General features: G+C 41.3%; 5 protein-coding genes across 6 annotated transcripts; 1 reads left to right on the top strand and 4 right to left on the bottom strand.

Moving 5' to 3' along the window:
- Positions 1-399: 399 nt before the first annotated feature.
- LOC118903992 (histone H2A type 1-J-like) lies at positions 400-10198 on the bottom strand. 2 transcript variants are annotated; one of them, XM_036869619.1, is made up of 2 exons: positions 9793-10198; positions 400-757 (listed from the first exon to the last, which is right to left on the bottom strand). In XM_036869619.1, exon 1 carries the CDS (start codon positions 10188-10190, stop codon positions 9801-9803), a length of 390 nt encoding a protein of 129 aa, XP_036725514.1. In that variant the 5' UTR covers positions 10191-10198; the 3' UTR covers positions 400-757; positions 9793-9800. The 2 variants fall into 2 exon arrangements, with proteins under 2 accessions (XP_036725514.1, XP_036725513.1); XM_036869618.1 differs by lacking the exon at positions 400-757 and adding an exon at positions 7135-7667.
- A 304-nt stretch (positions 10199-10502) lies between these two features.
- On the top strand, positions 10503-10883 carry LOC118904002 (histone H2B type 1-K-like). The gene has a single exon (XM_036869629.1). The coding sequence runs from the start codon at positions 10503-10505 to the stop codon at positions 10881-10883; it is 381 nt and encodes a 126-aa protein (XP_036725524.1).
- A 1059-nt stretch (positions 10884-11942) lies between these two features.
- On the bottom strand, positions 11943-12257 carry LOC118904008 (histone H4). The gene has a single exon (XM_036869639.1). The coding sequence runs from the start codon at positions 12252-12254 to the stop codon at positions 11943-11945; it is 312 nt and encodes a 103-aa protein (XP_036725534.1). The 5' UTR covers positions 12255-12257.
- A 5942-nt stretch (positions 12258-18199) lies between these two features.
- On the bottom strand, positions 18200-18918 carry LOC118903519 (histone H3-4-like). The gene is given in 4 exon segments (XM_036868673.1): positions 18200-18366; positions 18369-18669; positions 18743-18756; positions 18909-18918. Coding segments are annotated over 4 exon segments (492 nt in total).
- Positions 18919-19018: 100 nt separating this feature from the next.
- On the bottom strand, positions 19019-19414 carry LOC118903986 (histone H2A type 1-like). Its single transcript, XM_036869610.1, has one exon. It carries the CDS (start codon positions 19412-19414, stop codon positions 19019-19021), a length of 396 nt encoding a protein of 131 aa, XP_036725505.1.
- Between the last annotated feature and the right edge of the window lie 118 nt (positions 19415-19532).

Here is a 19532-nt window from a genome sequence, read left to right as displayed (position 1 = left end):
AGGTTTAAAAAATTATACTTAAGAATAAATCTGACAAATTATGTACAGTACTTTCACAGGGAAAGTTATAAAATATTATGGAAAGATATAAAAAACTACCTAAATAAATGCAGTGATACAACATATTAATGAGAGCAAAAGTTCTATAAAATAAAAATACAAAATTTCTTTAAAATTATATAAAATTATATATATACAATGAGATTTCAATCAAAATTCCAACAGATTCTAATACTTGGAAGAACTAGAGAGCTTTAGCAAACTAAATTATTTTAAAAAAGAAAAGAATGTTAGTGGTGTTTTCTTTTCTAACGTCAGATGTATTTTAAAGGATAGTAATTAATATGTGTGGTATTTTTGCAGAGATAGATAAACCAATGGAACAGAATAGATAGCACGATATAGTCCAAGGCAAATAATGAAACACCAAATACCTATATAGGACAGTGGAGGTAGAAGGGAGGGAATTGGAAAGAGTGGGTGGAATATTCATGACTTATCTGAGAACACGGGTGTGGTTTAGGCCCAGAACTGATGCAATCCTCCTTTTCAGTCCTTGTATGAGCTTTTCCCATTGTTGTCATGGTAACTCTCAACTGTCAAGGTGCTGGTGGGTGTGTCATTTAGCATGCTAATGTATTCTAATAAACATATAATGAGGCTCAAGGTCTACTGGAAGTCAAATCTTCTGCCATCTTGCGTGTAGTTGGTTCTAAACAGTTCCTGTATTTTTTCTCTTTGCAGCTTCCTCCTGAAACTTAGATAAGAGTATTCTTATCTAAGAATTCCCTATTCGAGGGAGGGGGTAGGGGTATGATTCTGGGGAAACAGCCTTGGTAACACTATGGCAAACATTTTGGCAGGCATGGGGCCGAAAAATAGCCTAGCTGAAATCTTGAAGTGAACCTTAATTCTGAGGACAGACAAAACTCTTCCTGCCATGGCTGGAATTAACTTATCACCATCAAAATAGCTGAGGACTGTAGTCGATTTAAGTAGATGCTGAGTTCAGCATCAGTGTTTACAACATTACTACTACAAAGGCACAGATAGCAATCCTATTTATTTACTTATTTATTTAACAATAACAACAATGGCTTATTTTATCATGTTTTTGGTTTCTACCTCACTGAGTTAGTGCCCCATGCATATCATGTCCTTAAATCTTTAGAACAATTTTCGAAAGTGGTAACTCTCATTAACTTCCATTGAGAGATGAGGATGATGAGCCACAGAGAAATTAAAAAGCAGACCATGAGTGCCATAGATAGAGGAGGGCAGTTTTCCCTCTGCAAATGTGATTGGCAGGTTGTGAATGATGCTCCCAACCAATATTCAAGCAATCATAAAAGGACACCTGGAAAATGCAAATTTTTAACCTTATAATTCCCCTGCTCAGTTTATATCAGATTTGCTAGTGATGTCATACAAAGCTACACAATATAATTGTGAACCAGAGAAACTGACAAGTCTAGTAGAAATGTATTGGCACTAAGTATCATGTGGTGCATGCCAAGCAAATTCTCTACTTTTTGAGCAAATCACCAAGTGTAGGTCTTCTTTAACCCATTACTAGCCTGGCACTACAAGTTCATTCTGTGCCAGATTTAGGACCCTAACCCTCTTACCAAGAAGTAGCCTCTGGGCCATAGTACATGGATTTCCTCTACTCAGGCCAGTAAGTGCTGGAGAAAGTATGTTCTAGAGAATTGAAAGATCAAGATGTTTGTCTCTGTTCTAAATCTGAGTTTCCTCACTCACTGGTGGGAAAAAAAAATTGATAGGAGCCAGTCTGGGTTAATACATACTTGATCCCTGAACTCACCCTTATAAAACTGAGTAGAAATAACACACACAAAAGAGAAAATTGAAGTAGATGTGATCCAAATGAACATGGATGGTCATTGTGAATATTGTTATACTACTGGGAAGCAGCCTCAAACCTGGGCTGCTTAAGGGATGACACTGAAAATATAAGGCATTTCAGCTTAATTACAATATCTCTGAAGCTTTGTTGGTTCGAGTTTCAGAATCCGTGTCAGGTGGACACTTGGGGAAGAAGTGGGGGCTATTTTAGCCCTATGAAGGGAAGGCTTTAGGAAATCGAAGACGATATCTTCATGTTGAAACTCCTAATAAGCTGCTAAAAATATGAGATAGAAGACAGAAGACAGTATTTTTTTGAGCACTGAAAATTTACAAGGCCCAGGGGAGATGAGGTACCATATATGTATTCTCAGAGTGCTGTGCTATGAGAAGTGAACTCACCGCTCCTCTGGGGATCTGCTTCTTTTTAGTCACCTCACTGTGGTCCCCAGGTAGCATCCACTGCTTCTGCTTTCCAGCCACCTCCCCACCTCAGATCAATGCTCTTCCACTCCCACCTGACCCAGTCCACTTGCCTCTTTCTAACTCACTCAAGAAACTGAAGAGGCTAGAGATAGTGGCTATTCTTCTGAGTCATGATCCCCACCCCCCAAAAGTTCCTCTAATTTTTCCCAGATTATCAGAGTTTACAGTTTCTCACCACTGACCTAGCCACGATACTTATACACCCTACTATATATAAAATAGATAACTAATAAGGACCTACTGTATATATAGCACAGGGAACTCTATTCAATACTCTGTAATGACCTATATGGGAAAAGAATCTTAAAAAAGAGTGGATATATGTATATGTATAACTGATTCACTTTGCTGTACAGCAGAAACTAACACAACATTGTAAATCAACTATGCTCCAAGAAAAATTAAAAAAACAATAAAATGCATCTAAAAGAAGAAAAAAAGAAATGTGTGATTCATAATCAGTCCTTTGTGTGCTAGAAAAGATTGCCACAATAAACCGGATCTGCATTTGAACAGTCATTTCATCGTGTTTAGAAGAAAAAGTTTTCTATTTTTATTGTTATTACCTCAACTTCATTGAGACTTCCAGGCAATGCCAATAGGAGTGTTGGACATGGGTATGGTTGGGAAGAGAAGAATTGGAGAAAAACAAACAAACATAAAACCCCCCCAAAAGGGGCTTCCCTGGTGGCGCAGTGGTTGAGAATCTGCCTGCCAATGCAGGGGACACGGGTTCGAACCCTGGTCTGGGAAGATTCCACATGCCGCGGAGCAACTAGGTCCGTGAGCCACAACTACTGAGCCTGCGCGTCTGGAGCCTCTGCTCCACAACAAGAGAGGCCGCGATAGTGAGAAGCCCGCGCACCGCGATGAAGAGTGGCCCCCACTTGCCGCAACTAGAGAAAGCCCTCACACAGAGGCGAAGACCCAACACAGCCAAAAATAAAAATAATAAATAAATAATAAATAAAATATTAAAAAAAAAAATAAAAAACCCCCAAACCATGGATACTTTCTGTTTGGCTGGCCAGTGGGGGCAGGATGCTGAACATTTGTCTTCAATTTTGCAAAGGTTTTAGAGAGGCTGTCTCCATGGCAGTGTTGAAAAAAATCGGTGATGTGCATATGAGGAACAAAGCTACTGCCGTGACTCGGTTTCGAACCGAGGTTACTGCGGCCACAACGCAGAGTACTAACCACTATACGATCACAGCATGCCTTCAGGAAGCATCTATTTTAGAGCTGTACCTCTGCTCTTTTCTCAGGAACGTCTATTCCTGTCATCTAAAGAAACATGCACTTTGTTTTCCATCTTTAGTTAGAAATGCTTTCTCAGTTTATTGCCTTATTCTGCTCCTCCACTTGCTAATACAGTATGTTGCTCCTGGCAAACAAACCAAAAGGAACAAAAATTAGGTTTCACTACATGGAATTTTCCAAATATGATGGCTCCTCTCTGGGGTTGCTAACACTTGCGGACTGACTACTCTCACTTCCACTTCAGCCCATGCAGGTCTCTTGCTTAGTTTTAAAAAGCGTGGTCCTCAGACCTCCAGCGATAGAATGGAGAGGGTGTTGCTTCGAATTGAACCTTACTGGGTCCCATTTTTGGCCAAACTGGTCAGAATCTCCAGGTGCTTGGCGTAGAATCTGGCATCATATCAGGTGCCAAAAGTGAGTTCAAAGGAAGGGATATGGCTCCATCCTGACCCACACATCTGTGAATCTGGCACGCCCCTGGACTCAGCCTGCCCAACTGAGAAAATGTTCAGTGCCTCGGGGTGCTTACACCTCATTGAAACTTGTTTCTCCCAGTTTTGCCAGTTGCCCGAGGGGGACAGGGGACAGTGCTTCTTGTATGGCCTGGAAGCTCTATGGGCCACCCGCACCCCGTCACAGACACCTCTGCCTGCGCACCGTAGAGTCAGGGTCCTGGACATGCTCTTTCCTTGGTACAGAATGATTTCCTTTCTTCTCTTTACCTGGTTAAATTCCATTCATGCTTCAGCTCTCCACGGAATTCACTGGGGAAGGTTTTCCTGAACTCCCCTCTCCACACAACACGTTCCTCTCGGTCTAAGTCAAATTTATTTTCTCTGTTCCATGATTCTTTTTTTATTTTTCCATCACTGTCCCCATATCAGTTTCTTATGATGTATTAGTTACTGGAGTTATTTTAAATTAATGTCAGTCTCCTCCCTACCTCCCTCCCCTCCCCAGCTGTGCTCCAAGAGGAGATAACTGTCGTGTTCAATATAGTCTATCGCCAGGGTTCCACATTTAGTAAGTTCTTTATGAATATTGCTCGGGCGCACAATGAATGAATGAATGCACAGAGATTCCAATCCAATCCTTTATGGAGGCAACTTCTCCCAACAGTATGTGGCCAGGCACATGGCTTTATTGTGTGCAGAGGCTGTGGGTAGGAAAGATCGTTAGGAAATGAAGGCAAAGGAGTTCAGAATTACCTCAGCAGCTGACCATATAAAGCTTCTCAGCAGAGCCAAAATGATGTCTTTAATTTTCTGAGATTTTCTTTATCTCCTTTCTTCTAGATCACACAAAGCCACCCTAATTACTGGCAGGTTTGCTGAAGAATTACCTGCTTCCCAGTATTAATTTGATCAGGGAAGAGAGCTAGGGATTTTCTGTCTCAAGGAAATGAGCTCAGTTAAGCTGAAGGAAAGGAAATCCTGCCTGTACAGGGAATGCAGGCTGCTTTTGTCTCAGGCCTGTTTGAGTTGGACCTCTCTTTCCTTTCTTTCCCTCAGGGACTTCCTCTCACCCTATTTAGAAAGCACCCTATTTATGGACACAAGTGCTTTTCTGCATTTTCTGCTGGGGTGTTTTTGGCAATTGGACTCATTTGCATGTGCTTCCCTATAAGAAGAGAGAAAAGCCAATCCTGTGTGTTAGTCCTTGGTGTGGCACAGGCCTAGAAAATGGCCTCTCTTCTTGTGCTTTTTATTTTTGAAAGCCTTTCTGAGGATTTTGCCTGACACTTTTACTACAGTGATTCTGAGTAGGATAAGAGACAGGGTGGCCTAATCCAACCTGCTAGCTCTATGTTTATCAATGCCATGGACTTTTCTACTTCTGACTTTCCTAAATTTTCTATTAAAAATAAATTTAAAACTCTCTCTCTTACTCAGGGGCATAGCTCCAGCAACCCTTCCCTCTCTTTCCTATATTATTTAAAAAAAAAATCTCTGTAGGGGGAGTTCCCTGATGGTCCAATGGTTAGGACTCCATGCTTTCACTGCCTTGGGCCCAGGTTCAATCCCGGGTTGGGGAACTAAGATGCCATGTAATGTGGCCAAATAATAATAGTAATAGTAATAATAACATCTGTAGGATCTTTCCTATCAGCTTTTATTTCTTTCATCTGAAATGTTCTCTTGCTACCCTTTGAGCTACTAACATTATTGTCCTTCAGTTAACAGTCATATTTCCCCAAAGTGACATGTACCATATCTGGATATGCTACCCTCACCAGCTATCAGATAATTTGTAAGCCTGCTGGTTTTCACTTGGCCCCACTTTGAAGTGCATATCCTGCCACTTGGGCTTTATGATGCATAAGAGTCATTGGTCTGGAGTTATGCATGGCAGACAGAAATGCTCTAAGGAGACTCTTGCAGAACTCATGAAGAGTATCACACCTGGGGATTTAGAATAAGGCCAAGTCTTACGCTGATGGCAACTATTATTTATTTGAAAAGTAGCTTCTAGCATCTACTGAGCCATTTTAATTACTGAATGCCTGACAGTGGGACAAAAAGCAAATATGTGCCCCAAAATATTCACCAGGAACTGGGTGTCCTATGATCTACCAAATTATAAAGATGGATATCACAGTAGCATTTCATTTTAAAATGAAATTCTATAGACAAGACCAGATCTGTGATGGTCTGAGCAAGATGTGTGATGCCCAGACTCCTGTACTATCTGTTTCTATTGCTTTGCTACCTCTCCTTCAACTCTTTTTTATAACCTCTTGGTAAACTCCCTATGACCAGTTAAAAAAGGATTAACAATCATGGCCTTGTTTTAGAGTGGCTTTGCAGAGCATTTTAGCACTAGTAGAATTGGATAGCTGTGCGCTACAAGTTATGCCTCCACTTAGAGATGGGAGGTCTTGAGAGAGAGTAGTGAAAAGAAATCCCCCCTGTCAGCAGAATATTGGGTGGTACATCTGGTTGTCCACTTCTTATGGTAGGGAATCTGGCCTGATGCAGGAAAAGCGAGTCTATATGTATCTTTACTAATTTATAGACAGTGACTAGTGAGTTATCCAGCTAATCAAGGACATGGAAAACATGACTAGAAAATTATTATCATGAAGGTCTTGTGGAGGGTAATGTACAAGGACACAGTCAGTATATGAGTTACCCCAAAATGACCACCAGAGGGCTTCCACCATGAAGGAGGCTCTTAAGAATGGGGTAGAAATGATGAACTATCCTGTGGATATTAGTCAACCTCTTTCCCCAACCAATCAGTGATTGCAAAATTGCCCATGTACAAATTTTTCAACATCTCTCTTTAACATTCCTACTCATACCTTAGACCAAAGTGTATAAGACCAGGTAGTTAAGAGAAGGCAGTTATGTGTGGGTTCTGTGTTGAGGTAGCTAATATCTTGATTTATAGCTTTATCTCTTACAAATTGAGAATCTGATTGAATAAATTACATTGTGCTTTCTTGTCTTACTCAGTTTGGGCTGCTATGACAAATATTATAGGATGGGTGGCTTAAACAACAAACATTTATTTCTCATAGTTCTGGAATCTGGGAAGTCCAAGAGCAAGGGGCCAACAGATTCCATGTCTGGTGAAGACCTGCTTCCTGGTTTGTAGGTGCTGCCATCTCTCTGTGTGCTCATGTGATTTCTTCTTTGTGGGCTCCAGGAGTGCGTGGGGAGCTCTGGTCTCTTCTTCTTACAAGAGTGCTAATCCCACCATGAGGATTCTACCTTCATGACCTCATCTAAACCCATTTACCTCCCAAGCCCCCATCTCCAAATACCATCACATTGGGGGGTTAGGATTTCAATATATGAAAGGGGGGCAGGGGGCTCAAACATTCAGTCCCATAGCATTTCTTTTCTAAATTGTAACTGGAACGATACCCACCTAAAGTGCATTCATGTTACATATGTAGCCCATAAATGGTCTGTACTGAATATCTCTTCCATGTTTTCTTTAAAGCCTCATTCTCTTCTCTTTTGGGGCCTCAACTATTCACTTTGAAGCCTTCACATTATGGTACAAAACTGGAACCCAGGACTGGATAAGTGAAGTGATTGCTGGATCTGGAGGAGGGAGAAAAGGCCAGTGGAAGATTCTCTCTTATTCCTTATTGTTTTATATCACCTTCCATTTGCAATGACTGTGGCGTCTAAAACTCTTACAGGAGTATATGAAATTAGTAAAGATTTTTAGAAAGTAAGTTTTCTCATTTCTCTAAAAAGAAAACACATCCCTTTTAAATTCCCCAATGAAGGTAAAGAAACCATGTATGCTAAAGTCAGTTTTACAAATACCATCATAGACATTACTCAACACTGATACTTATATTCATGTTAATGTATGTCATAGACATGGAAATGCAGTATCTAGATCCCCCACCAAGGAAAGAATTGCTGCCCAACTGTAGAATGCACTTAGTAGATAGGCAGCAGCTCTTATCTCCAGGGTTCGCCAGAGTTGCAGATCTCCACCCAACTCAAGGCACGCCCTTCCTCAGGGCAGTCCACATCAGTGGCAGAAGTAAAGCCTGATCCAGGGACATTTTCACCGAATGTGGGGCAACTCTGACAGGCAATACAGGCTCCATTGCTCCCCACATGTTTGTCTGGCCTGTATCACAGTTTGACATTCTCTGTCCAATCTAGTTCCTTCCTCCCTTCACAGATGTTGGTCCCTAATAAACATCTTGCACCCCAAACTCCATCTCAGCATCTGCTTCCAGAGAACTCAAGCTACATCACTATATCACCATAATTTTTTTCCTGGGTGTCTTGCATTTTATTATCACTTCATTCGACAGGGCTTCTGCAAGCAAAGACTAGGAGTAGCAAATAAATCCTGTATTGAATTATAAACTATGTTCTCAATCTTTCAGTTTTTGAACCACATAATAAAGTCGATATTATTTTTTTAATTAATTTTTATTGGAGTGTAGTTGTTTTACAATGTTGTTAGTTTCTACTGTACAGCAAAGTGAATCATCTGTACGTATACGTATATCCCCTCTTTTTTGCATTTCCTTCCCATTTAGGTCACCAGAGAGCATTGAGTAGAGTTCCCTGAGCTATATTGTAGGTTCTCATTAGTTATCTATTTTATACATAGCATCAATAGTGTATATGTCAATCCCAATCTCCCAATTCATCCCCCCCCACCCAGTCAATACTATTTTTATGGTGTCTTTTTTAAAAGGTGGGTTGGATTCCACAGCTTTTTCTATCTAGCTAATCTGTATTATCAAATTATCTCAGAGATCAGGGTTGCTATTGCTTTTGATTACTTATACACATTAATTTACACACCCGAAGTCCTATATTATGGTGTCCTCCCCCCCGCCCCCTTTAAGTTCATCGCCTAATGGGCCTTCTGGCTGTTCCCAAGAAAAACACATTTTCTGTCCTAAGGCTTTTGCATTTTCAGTTCCCTCTACTTGAAATACTCTTCCTCTAGTATCTGCCTGTCTCGTTCTTTTTTTTATGTATGTCTCTGAGCAAGTAACACTTTTAAGAGGTAATCTCCATTTACCCCCTATCTAAAATGAGTCCCCATAATGCTCTATGGCTTATCTCCTCACTGTTTTTCACAGGATGTGTGTCATCTTACATATTATATATTCACATGTTTATTTATGGCTCCCTCACCTAGAGTAAATTTCAGGGAGGTAGATTTTCTAGGTTTGAACTGACTGTTGTATCCTGAGTTACAAGAGTGCGTTAAATGAACACGAGTCCCAAAGAAATAGGACCAAGGATTTACTAATATGGGATTAAATAAATTCTGCATATTTTTAATCGACAAACTCTAGTTCCCATTAGAATTAAATCTTAAAGAAAATGTAAACGGCTGCTGAGTGGAATTTTAAGAATTTCATCATCTAATGTAACTATCCTTTAGTTAGGTCACTTAACCAGGATGCTCTTTCAAAGGACTTTTCTAAACAGTACATTCAAAATTGCTAAGTTTCCTAAAAGTAATTAGTGCATCCGTATTTTGGCTGCCTAAGGACACTACTTGTAGATAACATTAGCTTTAACTGACTTCAGATACTTGCCTATCGGATTCATCTCCCAACTTCTGAACAAGCCTCTCCACATACTATCACTCAAAACACAAAACTGTGTGTACCAGCTTTCTCTTTGACAGTGTAGGTGGCTCTGAAAAGAGCCTTTGTTTTTCAGCTTTTCTCACCTTGTTACTTATTTGGTCTTGTGGTGGCTCTCGGTCTTCTTAGGCAGCAGCACGGCCTGGATGTTGGGCAAGACGCCGCCCTGAGCGATGGTGACTTTGCCCAGCAACTTGTTGAGCTCCTCGTCGTTGCGGATGGCCAGCTGCAGGTGGCGCGGGATGATACGCGTCTTCTTATTGTCGCGGGCCGCGTTGCCCGCCAGCTCCAGGATCTCGGCCGTCAGATACTCCAGCACCGCCGCCAGGTACACCGGCGCGCCGGCCCCAACCCGCTCGGCGTAGTTGCCCTTGCGGAGCAAGCGGTGCACCCGGCCCACGGGGAACTGAAGCCCGGCTCGCGAAGACCGAGTCTTGGCCTTAGCGCGAGCCTTACCGCTTTGTTTGCCTCGTCCGGACATCATGAGCTGAGCAACGTCTCCTCAAATAGCTATCAAAACGAAGGAGCAAGGGCAGCACTTTTTATAACCCTATTGGGCGCGAAAAAGGAAGCGTGTCATTGGTTAGGATGTGGCTTCATTTTAACCAATGGAAAGGCGAAATTGGGATTCTTGCGTTCTGATTGGGCAGAACTAATCTCTGACGGCTTCTTGAACAGTCACCAATCAGACATAGGACTTCGACTTACCTTATTTGCATAAGAGGTTCTATATAAATGAGGTACTTTGGGTTTCTATTATTTTTTCGTCGTTGTACGTTGCGTGATTTAATAGATCATGCCTGAGCTGGCGAAGTCCGCTCTAGCCCCGAAGAAGGGCTCTAAGAAGGCGGTGACCAAAGCGCAGAAGAAGGATGGGAAGAAACGGAAGCGCAGCCGCAAGGAGAGCTACTCCGTGTACGTGTACAAAGTGTTGAAGCAGGTCCACCCAGACACCGGCATCTCGTCCAAGGCCATGGGCATCATGAACTCGTTCGTTAATGACATCTTCGAGCGCATCGCGGGCGAGGCGTCGCGCCTGGCGCACTACAACAAGCGCTCGACCATCACGTCCAGGGAGATTCAGACGGCCGTACGCCTGCTGTTGCCCGGGGAGCTGGCGAAGCACGCTGTGTCCGAGGGTACCAAAGCTGTTACCAAGTACACCAGCGCCAAGTAACTGTCTTTTAGATCTAACCCCAAAGGCTCTTTTAAGAGCCACTAAGTTGTCAGTATTAGAGCTGAAAATACGAACTCTGAATTTAGGTTTAAGTTCTAGCAGTAATGTGAGCGATTAAGAATTCTATTGTACTGAGTCATATGTACTGTGGTCGTAATTTGCCTCTAAATAGAAGGAAACCAGTTATACTACCAAGTGCCTCAGAAACACGGCCCGTAGACTTGGTAAGTTAACACGTGAACACAAAGCGAATCATTCTTGTTTCGGGGGTCTTCTGTATTAGTAAACTTGGTCTCCAATGACCTCCCAAAATGTAGCCTTTTAACTCAGCAGTTATCTCATGTCCCTGGCCGTACGATGTGCTTAAAAAGAGAATGGCGGGAAGAGCATTAAATTGGCAAAACAATGCTTTCGCTCGGCTTTTAAATTTTGGCCTTTCCAGCCCATTTGGGGTCAGGACAATGCTAGAACTCTCCGTCGCCCTCCCTGCCCCCCCCGCCCACCCCACCCCCCGGCCCCCCCCACCCCCCGCCCCCAGCCAGGAGGAATAGTCTGCAAGGCAAAGAGAAACATGTCTTCAGAGTAAAGATATGTAATATGAGGGCCCACAAAAAAGATTTTATGTGGTCAGTTTACTAGTTTTTAAAAACCATATACGGCTAGAGAAACAAGTAACGGGTGGTAAAATGGGGAAAAACAAGGTCATATCCTTCACCCCTGACATTAAGAAATATAAAGGACTGGAGGGAGGTTTTAGAGTTGGGCCTGAGTCCAGGCCTCTGGTCTCATAAAACTCAGGCCTCCAGACAAATCCAACCCGCAGCCGAGAAGCTTGTTGGAGGCCCCACCCGTGCCCGGGGGAATCTTGGCCCGCGATCACTAAATACTGTGCTCTGCCCATATTTTCCAGAGTTAACTATGTGAACTGCCTTGAGCGATCTATTTTAAATGGTTTAAGACACCAACGTACAAACGGATTGTTACTTTAGCCCTTTCCTTGAAAAGTTGGGGGCCCTAAAAAGGGCCTTTTTAATAAACAAACAGGATCCAATTTTTTTTTTAGCCGCCGAAGCCGTAGAGAGTACGTCCTTGGCGCTTGAGCGCGTAGACTACGTCCATGGCCGTGACCGTCTTGCGCTTGGCGTGCTCGGTGTAGGTGACGGCGTCCCGGATCACGTTCTCCAAGAACACTTTCAGCACCCCACGGGTCTCCTCGTAGATGAGACCAGAGATGCGCTTGACACCTCCACGCCGGGCCAGGCGGCGGATGGCGGGCTTGGTGATGCCCTGGATATTGTCGCGCAAGACTTTGCGGTGGCGCTTGGCGCCCCCTTTCCCCAAACCTTTCCCCCCCTTACCACGTCCGGACATTCTGAGGAAATGAGCAGAAAACTGCACTCAACTTGTCGCAGCTCCTTTTAAAAAGTAACCTCTGCGGACCAGAGTGAAAACCAATAGAGCTGTGGCGGGAATCCCTCTGGGTTGGGGGAGGGGACCTAAAGACCTAAAGGAACAAGCCGGCCATACTACTCCTGTTTGTTCTCTTTCAGTTAATTCTTTTGATTCCTCAAGACCTAGGGTATTTTTCTCCCCTTTTCTCATTTAATGTGTTTCGCTCCTCATCCTCGTTAAACAACAAAACTTTAACATTGTAGATGATACATAAAATAGCACAGAGAATAAAATATTCTGCTTTTATCTATACCTATATACATGTGTCTTCTTCCTCTACCAGTATTTGCATACGGTTAATACCATTTTATGAAGTTTTTCTCCTAATATATGGGGGAAATATACTACCTAGAAATAGAGCAAGATGGGCTAATAAAATAGAGAATTTCAAGATCTTCCAGGTATATTGCTAAATTCTCTTCCACCAAATGTGTGTCAATTTTCATTTTTAATATAAGTTCCTATTATTATTTTACTGATAATGGGTAGAATCATTAAAAATTTTAACTCTATAATAATCCAGACTTGGTTTCTTGTATAGAGAATTAACTTAAAAAATTAACCAGCTGGCTAATCAGTATAACATAGTAAATATTTTCTCCACTGATTTGAGGAACTTAATTGATCGTTTCTTGAATATTTCACTTAAAATTATTTCGAGTTTTTATTGTTCTGCTGATCAGTCTATGTATAGTGCTCTAGCATTTTAATTATTTGTAATGTTGAAAAATAAGTATTTGCCTGTGAATTCATACCTCATAATTATTTATTTCAAATTAATTTCTACTATTATAGAAAAATAAATCATTTTATCTAGCTTCAACAAAGTAGTTCTTTTAGTACTCTTAACTGTATTAAATCTATACAATTTATTAGGGTAAATTTGTTATTTTTGAAGTACTGTGTCCTCCTAACCTGCAAAATACCGAATCTGGGTCTTTAAATGTCTCAGTAGATTTTTTTTCTAGGTAACATATAATTAAAAAAAAATTTTTAACTTTCATTAATTAGGAGAGCAGTTAATTTGTCATTAGTGAACAAGTAGAAAATTCAAATGCAGAGAAAAGAAAGTCTACCTTTGTCTAAGAAAGCCTTTATTAAAAGAATGATTATATATTTCAAACATTCTTGGTTATATATACTTAATTTAAAAAATATATACTATTTTACTATTAAATTCTGAGAAATTTTAATCCCGTCTTTCAGCATTAGCATATAATCCCATTGTTATTCAATGATTTTCTTTCACTTTATTTCAATGAGAGTTACTTTCAGCAAGGTTGCAATACAGTATTTTCAAAGTATTCCTATAAACTATAAGTTTCATAAAATAAATAAAAACCTTTGCAAAAACAAAACTGATTCAACCAACAGGAACAAAATTCAGTATATATTACAGAGATGGGTATAGAGCCAGCATAATTCAACAAGTTAAGGCCAAATACAAATTGAAAATAAGAAGTTTAATTCTCCCCAAGGGTCCCTTTCCTTTCCTTTTTCTCTTTCAAAATTTCTTTCTCTGTCCTTTTCAAATGTACTTAAAATGGCTAAAAAAGCCCTTTGCCAGCCTCTTAACTCAGGAAAGTTTCCTCAAGGACCTTAGAGTCCTCTCTTTAATCATCAAGGAAAATAGTACTCTATTTCCCAGTTTCCTGACCCCAGATTGCAAAATCTACCTAATGTAATGGGTAGTATCTACTTACCTATATAAAAGAGTGAGATTTTTTTCTCTCTTTGCAATCTCTTTAAAAGATTGCCCGTGTAGAGCATAATATTTTGAATAAGCATTAAGCTTATTCAATAATAAACTTTCTTCTTTTGTTTTACATTATATTTCCCCAACATTAGTTAACTGGAATATATTTTACAGACCCTTCTCTACTTTAAAAAAAAAAAAATTATTTATTTGGCTGAGCCGGGTCTTATGCGGCACGCGGGACCTTCGTTGCAGCCTGCGGGGTCTTTAGCTGCGGCATGCAGGGATGGAACCCAGGCCCTTTGCATTGTGAGTGCGGGGTCTTAACCACTGGACCAACAGGGGAGGCCCCCTTCTCTACTTTAAAAATGAGTAAAATTCCCACCAACTACTAGCCTCCCTTCCTATCTGATTTCATAACTTTTTGCATAACAACTAGTGATTATAAGACTAGCAATGGATGGATATCTGAAAAGTTTGTCAGATTCTTTATAATTTCTGAAATTGATAAGCAAAGGTTTATTGTTCTATAAACATACAATATATTATTTTATAAAAATACAATGCTCTTCGGGCCATTTTCTAACATAGTAACTGACTTAATATGTCGAGATGAACAGTTCAAATAAAGTATTTTCTTTGTATCTTTATGTTCTTTCACTGTTGAAGGGCAGCTGAATATGCCACCCCAAACTATGCCTCTTTGTCATAAGGGTTATTTTGAACTAATTATTTTTGAGAAACAGCATAGACAGGTGAATCTCTGAAAACAGAAGTTACCTTTTTGTAAGAAACACATATTTATAGAGGAAAGCTCCATTTGTGTCTCCCTCTCTATACTATGAAGAGAAGGATGATTCTAAATCATGAAAAAGATCTTATGGGAGAAGGCACCCACTTTAACCTGCATAACAAACCCTTGTTTATTATGCTTTTTTATGATAATGTGTCTCCCCTCCCCTACACAACTTTCTTTTGTCTTTAGCTAAAGATGGTGTGTAAGGTGGTGGCTTGGGCCATCTTGAGGAGTTTACTCATTTTTCCTGTGTCTCTCCTGTATACATGAGGTATACATGTTAATAAAATTTTGGTGGTTTTTCTCTTTTTAACTTGTCTTTTATTCTAGGCAGTCACAGCCAAGAATTCAAAGGGAAAATTTTTTTTCCTCTCCTACACAGTACAAATCAAATCCAGCAGCAAACTTTATTGGTTACACTTGTGAAATATATCCTATACCTAACCATTGTCTATTACTCCAATTTAAGCCAAACCACCATTATCTCTCAAAAAGACCACTGCAATAGCTTCCTAATTTATATCATTACTTCTAAACTTTGTATTCACCATACAGTTGCCTTAGTGAACTTTCAAAGAAATGTAAATCAGGTTATGCCATTCACCTGTTCAAAACTCTTAGAATGATTTGCAAAAACTTATAGCATGGCATATAAAACCCTACATGATCATAAAGCCCTACATGATCTGACCTCTGCCTATCTCTGTGAACTCACTTTCTACCCTTGCTTTCTCTGCTCTTGATCTTCCTTAAATATTCTTGATCTTAAACTTGATCTTTAACTTTCTATCTCAAAATGCCCAAATAGATGGGCAAATGCCCAAATAGTTTGGGCAGAATAGATGCCCAAACTGACTGTAATGGATATACACACAACTAGTAAAACAACTTTAGACCCTTATCAATGGAGAAGGCATCAATTTAAATATGCCTAACAAAGCTTACCCTTGTTTCCCTGGTAACCTCCCTGTACCTGACCTCCCTTCCATCTTTAGCAGAAGATGGTATTTAAGCTGGAGTTCTTTTTGTTTGTTTTGTTTTGTTTTTTGGCCGCACCTCACAGCTTGCGGGATCTTAATTCCCTGACCAGGGATTGAACTCGCGACCTTGTCAGTGAAAGCCACCAGGGAATTCCCTGGAATTCTAAGGCACCTCTAGAGGTACTCATTTTTCCCTGGGTTTCTCCCATGTATACATGAGGTATAGTTGTTAAGAAACCTGTTTTTCTCTTTCGAATTTGGCTTTTATTACAGGGCTTGTTACCCGAAAACTGGGTTCGCCTCTTGGTGGGTGTCGCACCAAAAGACACAACCAAGCCAAAGATCAGGGGAAGGAAGAAAGAATTTATTACTACTTGCAGCAAGTAAGGAGAACACTAGGGATCTTCCCAAAGCAGTGTCTCCCTGAACAGCAAAACTGGGGAAGTTTTAAGCTAAGGGTACATGCATATTCATGAAGGGGCTCAAGCAGAGAATTCAGCACAGAATTGGGGCAAAGGCTGACCGAGTCCAGGCTTTAGTTGATCTGAAGTCACTAGGGGCAAAATTATCATTCCATTCTCCACTTAGGTGGGGGCCTTAGTTCCTGCAGAACTCAAAGACTGTATCAGATTTTTATCTATATCCCTTGAGGAGGAACTAGGGCTTTGTTTTTATTGTTGAACTATTGTTTCTTGACTGCTTTTCCTTTGTTCCTGCACTCCCTTACTTTCCTTAAGATCATTGATTACTGAGACACGTTCAAGGGCAAGCATTGCGGCCACGCTTAGATCACAAAATGGCTTAGGCCAAAATGTCTTCTCATGTAAATAAAGCCATTCCTGGGAATTCCCCGGTGGTCCAGTGGTTAGGATTCCACGCTTTCACTGCCAAGGGCCCGGGTTCAATCCCTTGTCAGGTGCGGGGACCCCCTAACCTATCTGCTTACAGGCTCTCAGCCAAAAACTCAGAAGGGTGGAGGAAAAATTATTTTTCTTCCCTACAATTGGAAGACATATTTAAAGACAGAACAATTGAATAATGAATGAAATCATTTGGGTTACATAACTTCTAAAAAGCCTATGAAAAGTCAAATATTTTACTGCTTTTTGATGGGTCATTTGAGTGTCTAGCATTGTTAGATATTGTTGTTGGCATTTCTTTTTATTTCAAGAAGTCTTATTTATACTAGGATTGGAAGTAGTTCTCTTTTAAGTACAAAAAACAGAGACAATAAAAGGGTATGAATAATTATATATTAGTAGACTTAAGTGCTAAAGAAATTCCAGCTATGAAGAGGCAGCTTCAGTGAAAAATCATAATTAAGTTGCAAAAGAATAGGTTAGATTGACCAAATCTTACAGCAAGGGTTTTCCACCTGGGATCCATATATGCCACAATACCTCTGAGGATAAAAATCAGCAGGATGTGGATGGGGTGGTGGCGGTAGTGGTGAGGGGGGAAGTCCATGAGTTTAGATGGAGAAAAATATATATTTTAATTAACCTTTAACTGAACTTTGGCATTTCACTTTATTATGAATTTAGGCCTCAAACCTCAGTACCTGTTACTTTGTTACCCAGTGGAAATCACAGATGTTTCATTTTTCACAACAATTGCTGAGTTATCTTAAACCATCTTTTATACTTATTACTGATGGCAGTTAGGCTCCCCAAAAGATTGTGTTATGTACTGTGTTAACTATATAAGCACATATGTCACTCTATCAAATTTACTTTTAAAAATACTTTGATAACTGTAATGTAATAAATTTTTTTGCAACTTTTGCATTTTGTACACTTAAAACATTATTCTGAGAATTTTCCACTTAGTCACCACACAGCCAAAGGTGTTCACGATATTCAAGAAAAAAAAAGTTAACGTCTTTTATTTTGAGATGACATCAATTAAAAGAGTTCAGTGAGTGGAGAGTAAGAGGCTAGATTCTGCGACCTAGGCAGTAAAAACCATTGGCAGGGGTATTCCTTATTTGGTTACAGCAACAGAAGTTACTTGTAATGTCACATCAAATAACTCTTTCAAAGGTAACCCTGTCAGCTTTGCTGACTTGGTTTCTGTCAGGAGCCCACAACACACTACATTTCTCCACTACTTACCAACTATTTTGTCGAAACATATCATAATCCTCTATATTATTTTCCTTACCCCACACTTACTTTAAGTCTACGAGGCAGAAGTTTAAGTCTGCGTGATTGGCAACACTTTACATTTCAATAGCAATAGTTATGGAAAACATTTCCTCAAATGTCTTGATCGGTTTAAAGTTTGTTAGAAATAACTAACCTGTCAAGTTCTCCTGAGGCAACAGCACTTGAGATTTAGGCCGCATCCCAAATATGAGAAACCTTTCTCGGGCTCCAGAGTGGTGTCCCATCTACAGATGTAATCCCAATATTTTAACGTAGCAACATTGCCTCGTGGCACATGTACTGTTAGGGAAAACGTATGTGGCTGACAGTATTTGGGTGGGGGAGACTATCGTGCCAGGAAGCTCTCCGTTGATCTGTAGGGGAACTGGATGTCCTTGGGCATGATGGTGACGCGCTTGGCGTGGATGGCACACAGGTTGGTGTCCTCGAAGAGCCCCACCAGGTAGGCCTCGCACGCCTCCTGCAGCGCCATGACGGCCGAGCTCTGGAAGAGCAGGTCGTTCTTGAAGTCCTGCGCGATCTCGCGCACCAACCGCTGGAACGGCATCTTGCGGATCAGCAGCTCCGTGGACTTCTGGTAGCGGCGGATCTCGCGCAGGGCCACCGTGCCGGACCGGTAGCGGTGCGGCTTCTTCACGCCGCCCGTGGCCGGCGCGCTCTCGCAAGCCGCCTTGTCAGGTCCTTGCTGCACCGTCTGCTAAATTCGAGTCAGGGTAGTGCCTCTTTTGTACCAAAATATTTCAGAAACTGATGATGCTAATGGTTACCTGTGGACGCACACCTATTAAAGATTAGCGATAAAGCCCTAATAAATCCGTAGACAATCACTGCAGCTAACTTTCTTTAAAACGTGATGAAATGCTTTTACCTTACTTTGCTTTCAACAAGGCAGAAAATGGTAAAGTGACTCAAGCTTTTATTAAATCTCACTACCCCGTTTCATCGTCCAACGTAACAAATGTTAAGCTCTCCTACAGAAAATATGGGTGGCCCTGAAAAGAGCCTTTGGTTTTAACTTATTCCAGTTGCTATAATCTGAGCAATTACTTGCCCTTGGCCTTGTGGTGGCTCTCGGTCTTTTTGGGCAGCAGCACAGCCTGGATATTGGGCAGTACGCCACCCTGAGCGATGGTGACTTTGCCCAGTAGCTTGTTAAGCTCCTCGTCGTTGCGAATGGCCAGCTGCAGATGACGCGGAATGATACGCGTCTTCTTGTTGTCGCGGGCCGCGTTGCCCGCCAACTCCAGGATCTCCGCGGTCAGGTACTCCAGCACCGCCGCCAGGTACACCGGCGCGCCGGCCCCGACTCGCTCGGCGTAGTTGCCCTTGCGGAGCAGGCGGTGCACTCGGCCCACCGGGAACTGGAGCCCGGCCCGTGAAGAACGGGTCTTGGCCTTGGCGCGAACTTTCCCGCCTTGCTTGCCCCGTCCAGACATCATGAAACCATACGACTGCACCTCAGAAGGCTAACAAAACAAAAGCATGGGGGCAGCACTTTTTATATCCCTTATTGGGCGCGAAAAAGGAGGTATGTCATTGGTTAGGATTGTGGCTTCA

The sequence above is a fragment of the Balaenoptera musculus genome, chromosome 11, assembly GCF_009873245.2.
Source record: "Balaenoptera musculus isolate JJ_BM4_2016_0621 chromosome 11, mBalMus1.pri.v3, whole genome shotgun sequence".
NCBI lineage: Eukaryota > Metazoa > Chordata > Mammalia > Artiodactyla > Balaenopteridae > Balaenoptera > Balaenoptera musculus.
Note: the sequence above shows the minus strand (reverse complement) of the source record. Positions and strands in the feature narration are given on the sequence as shown.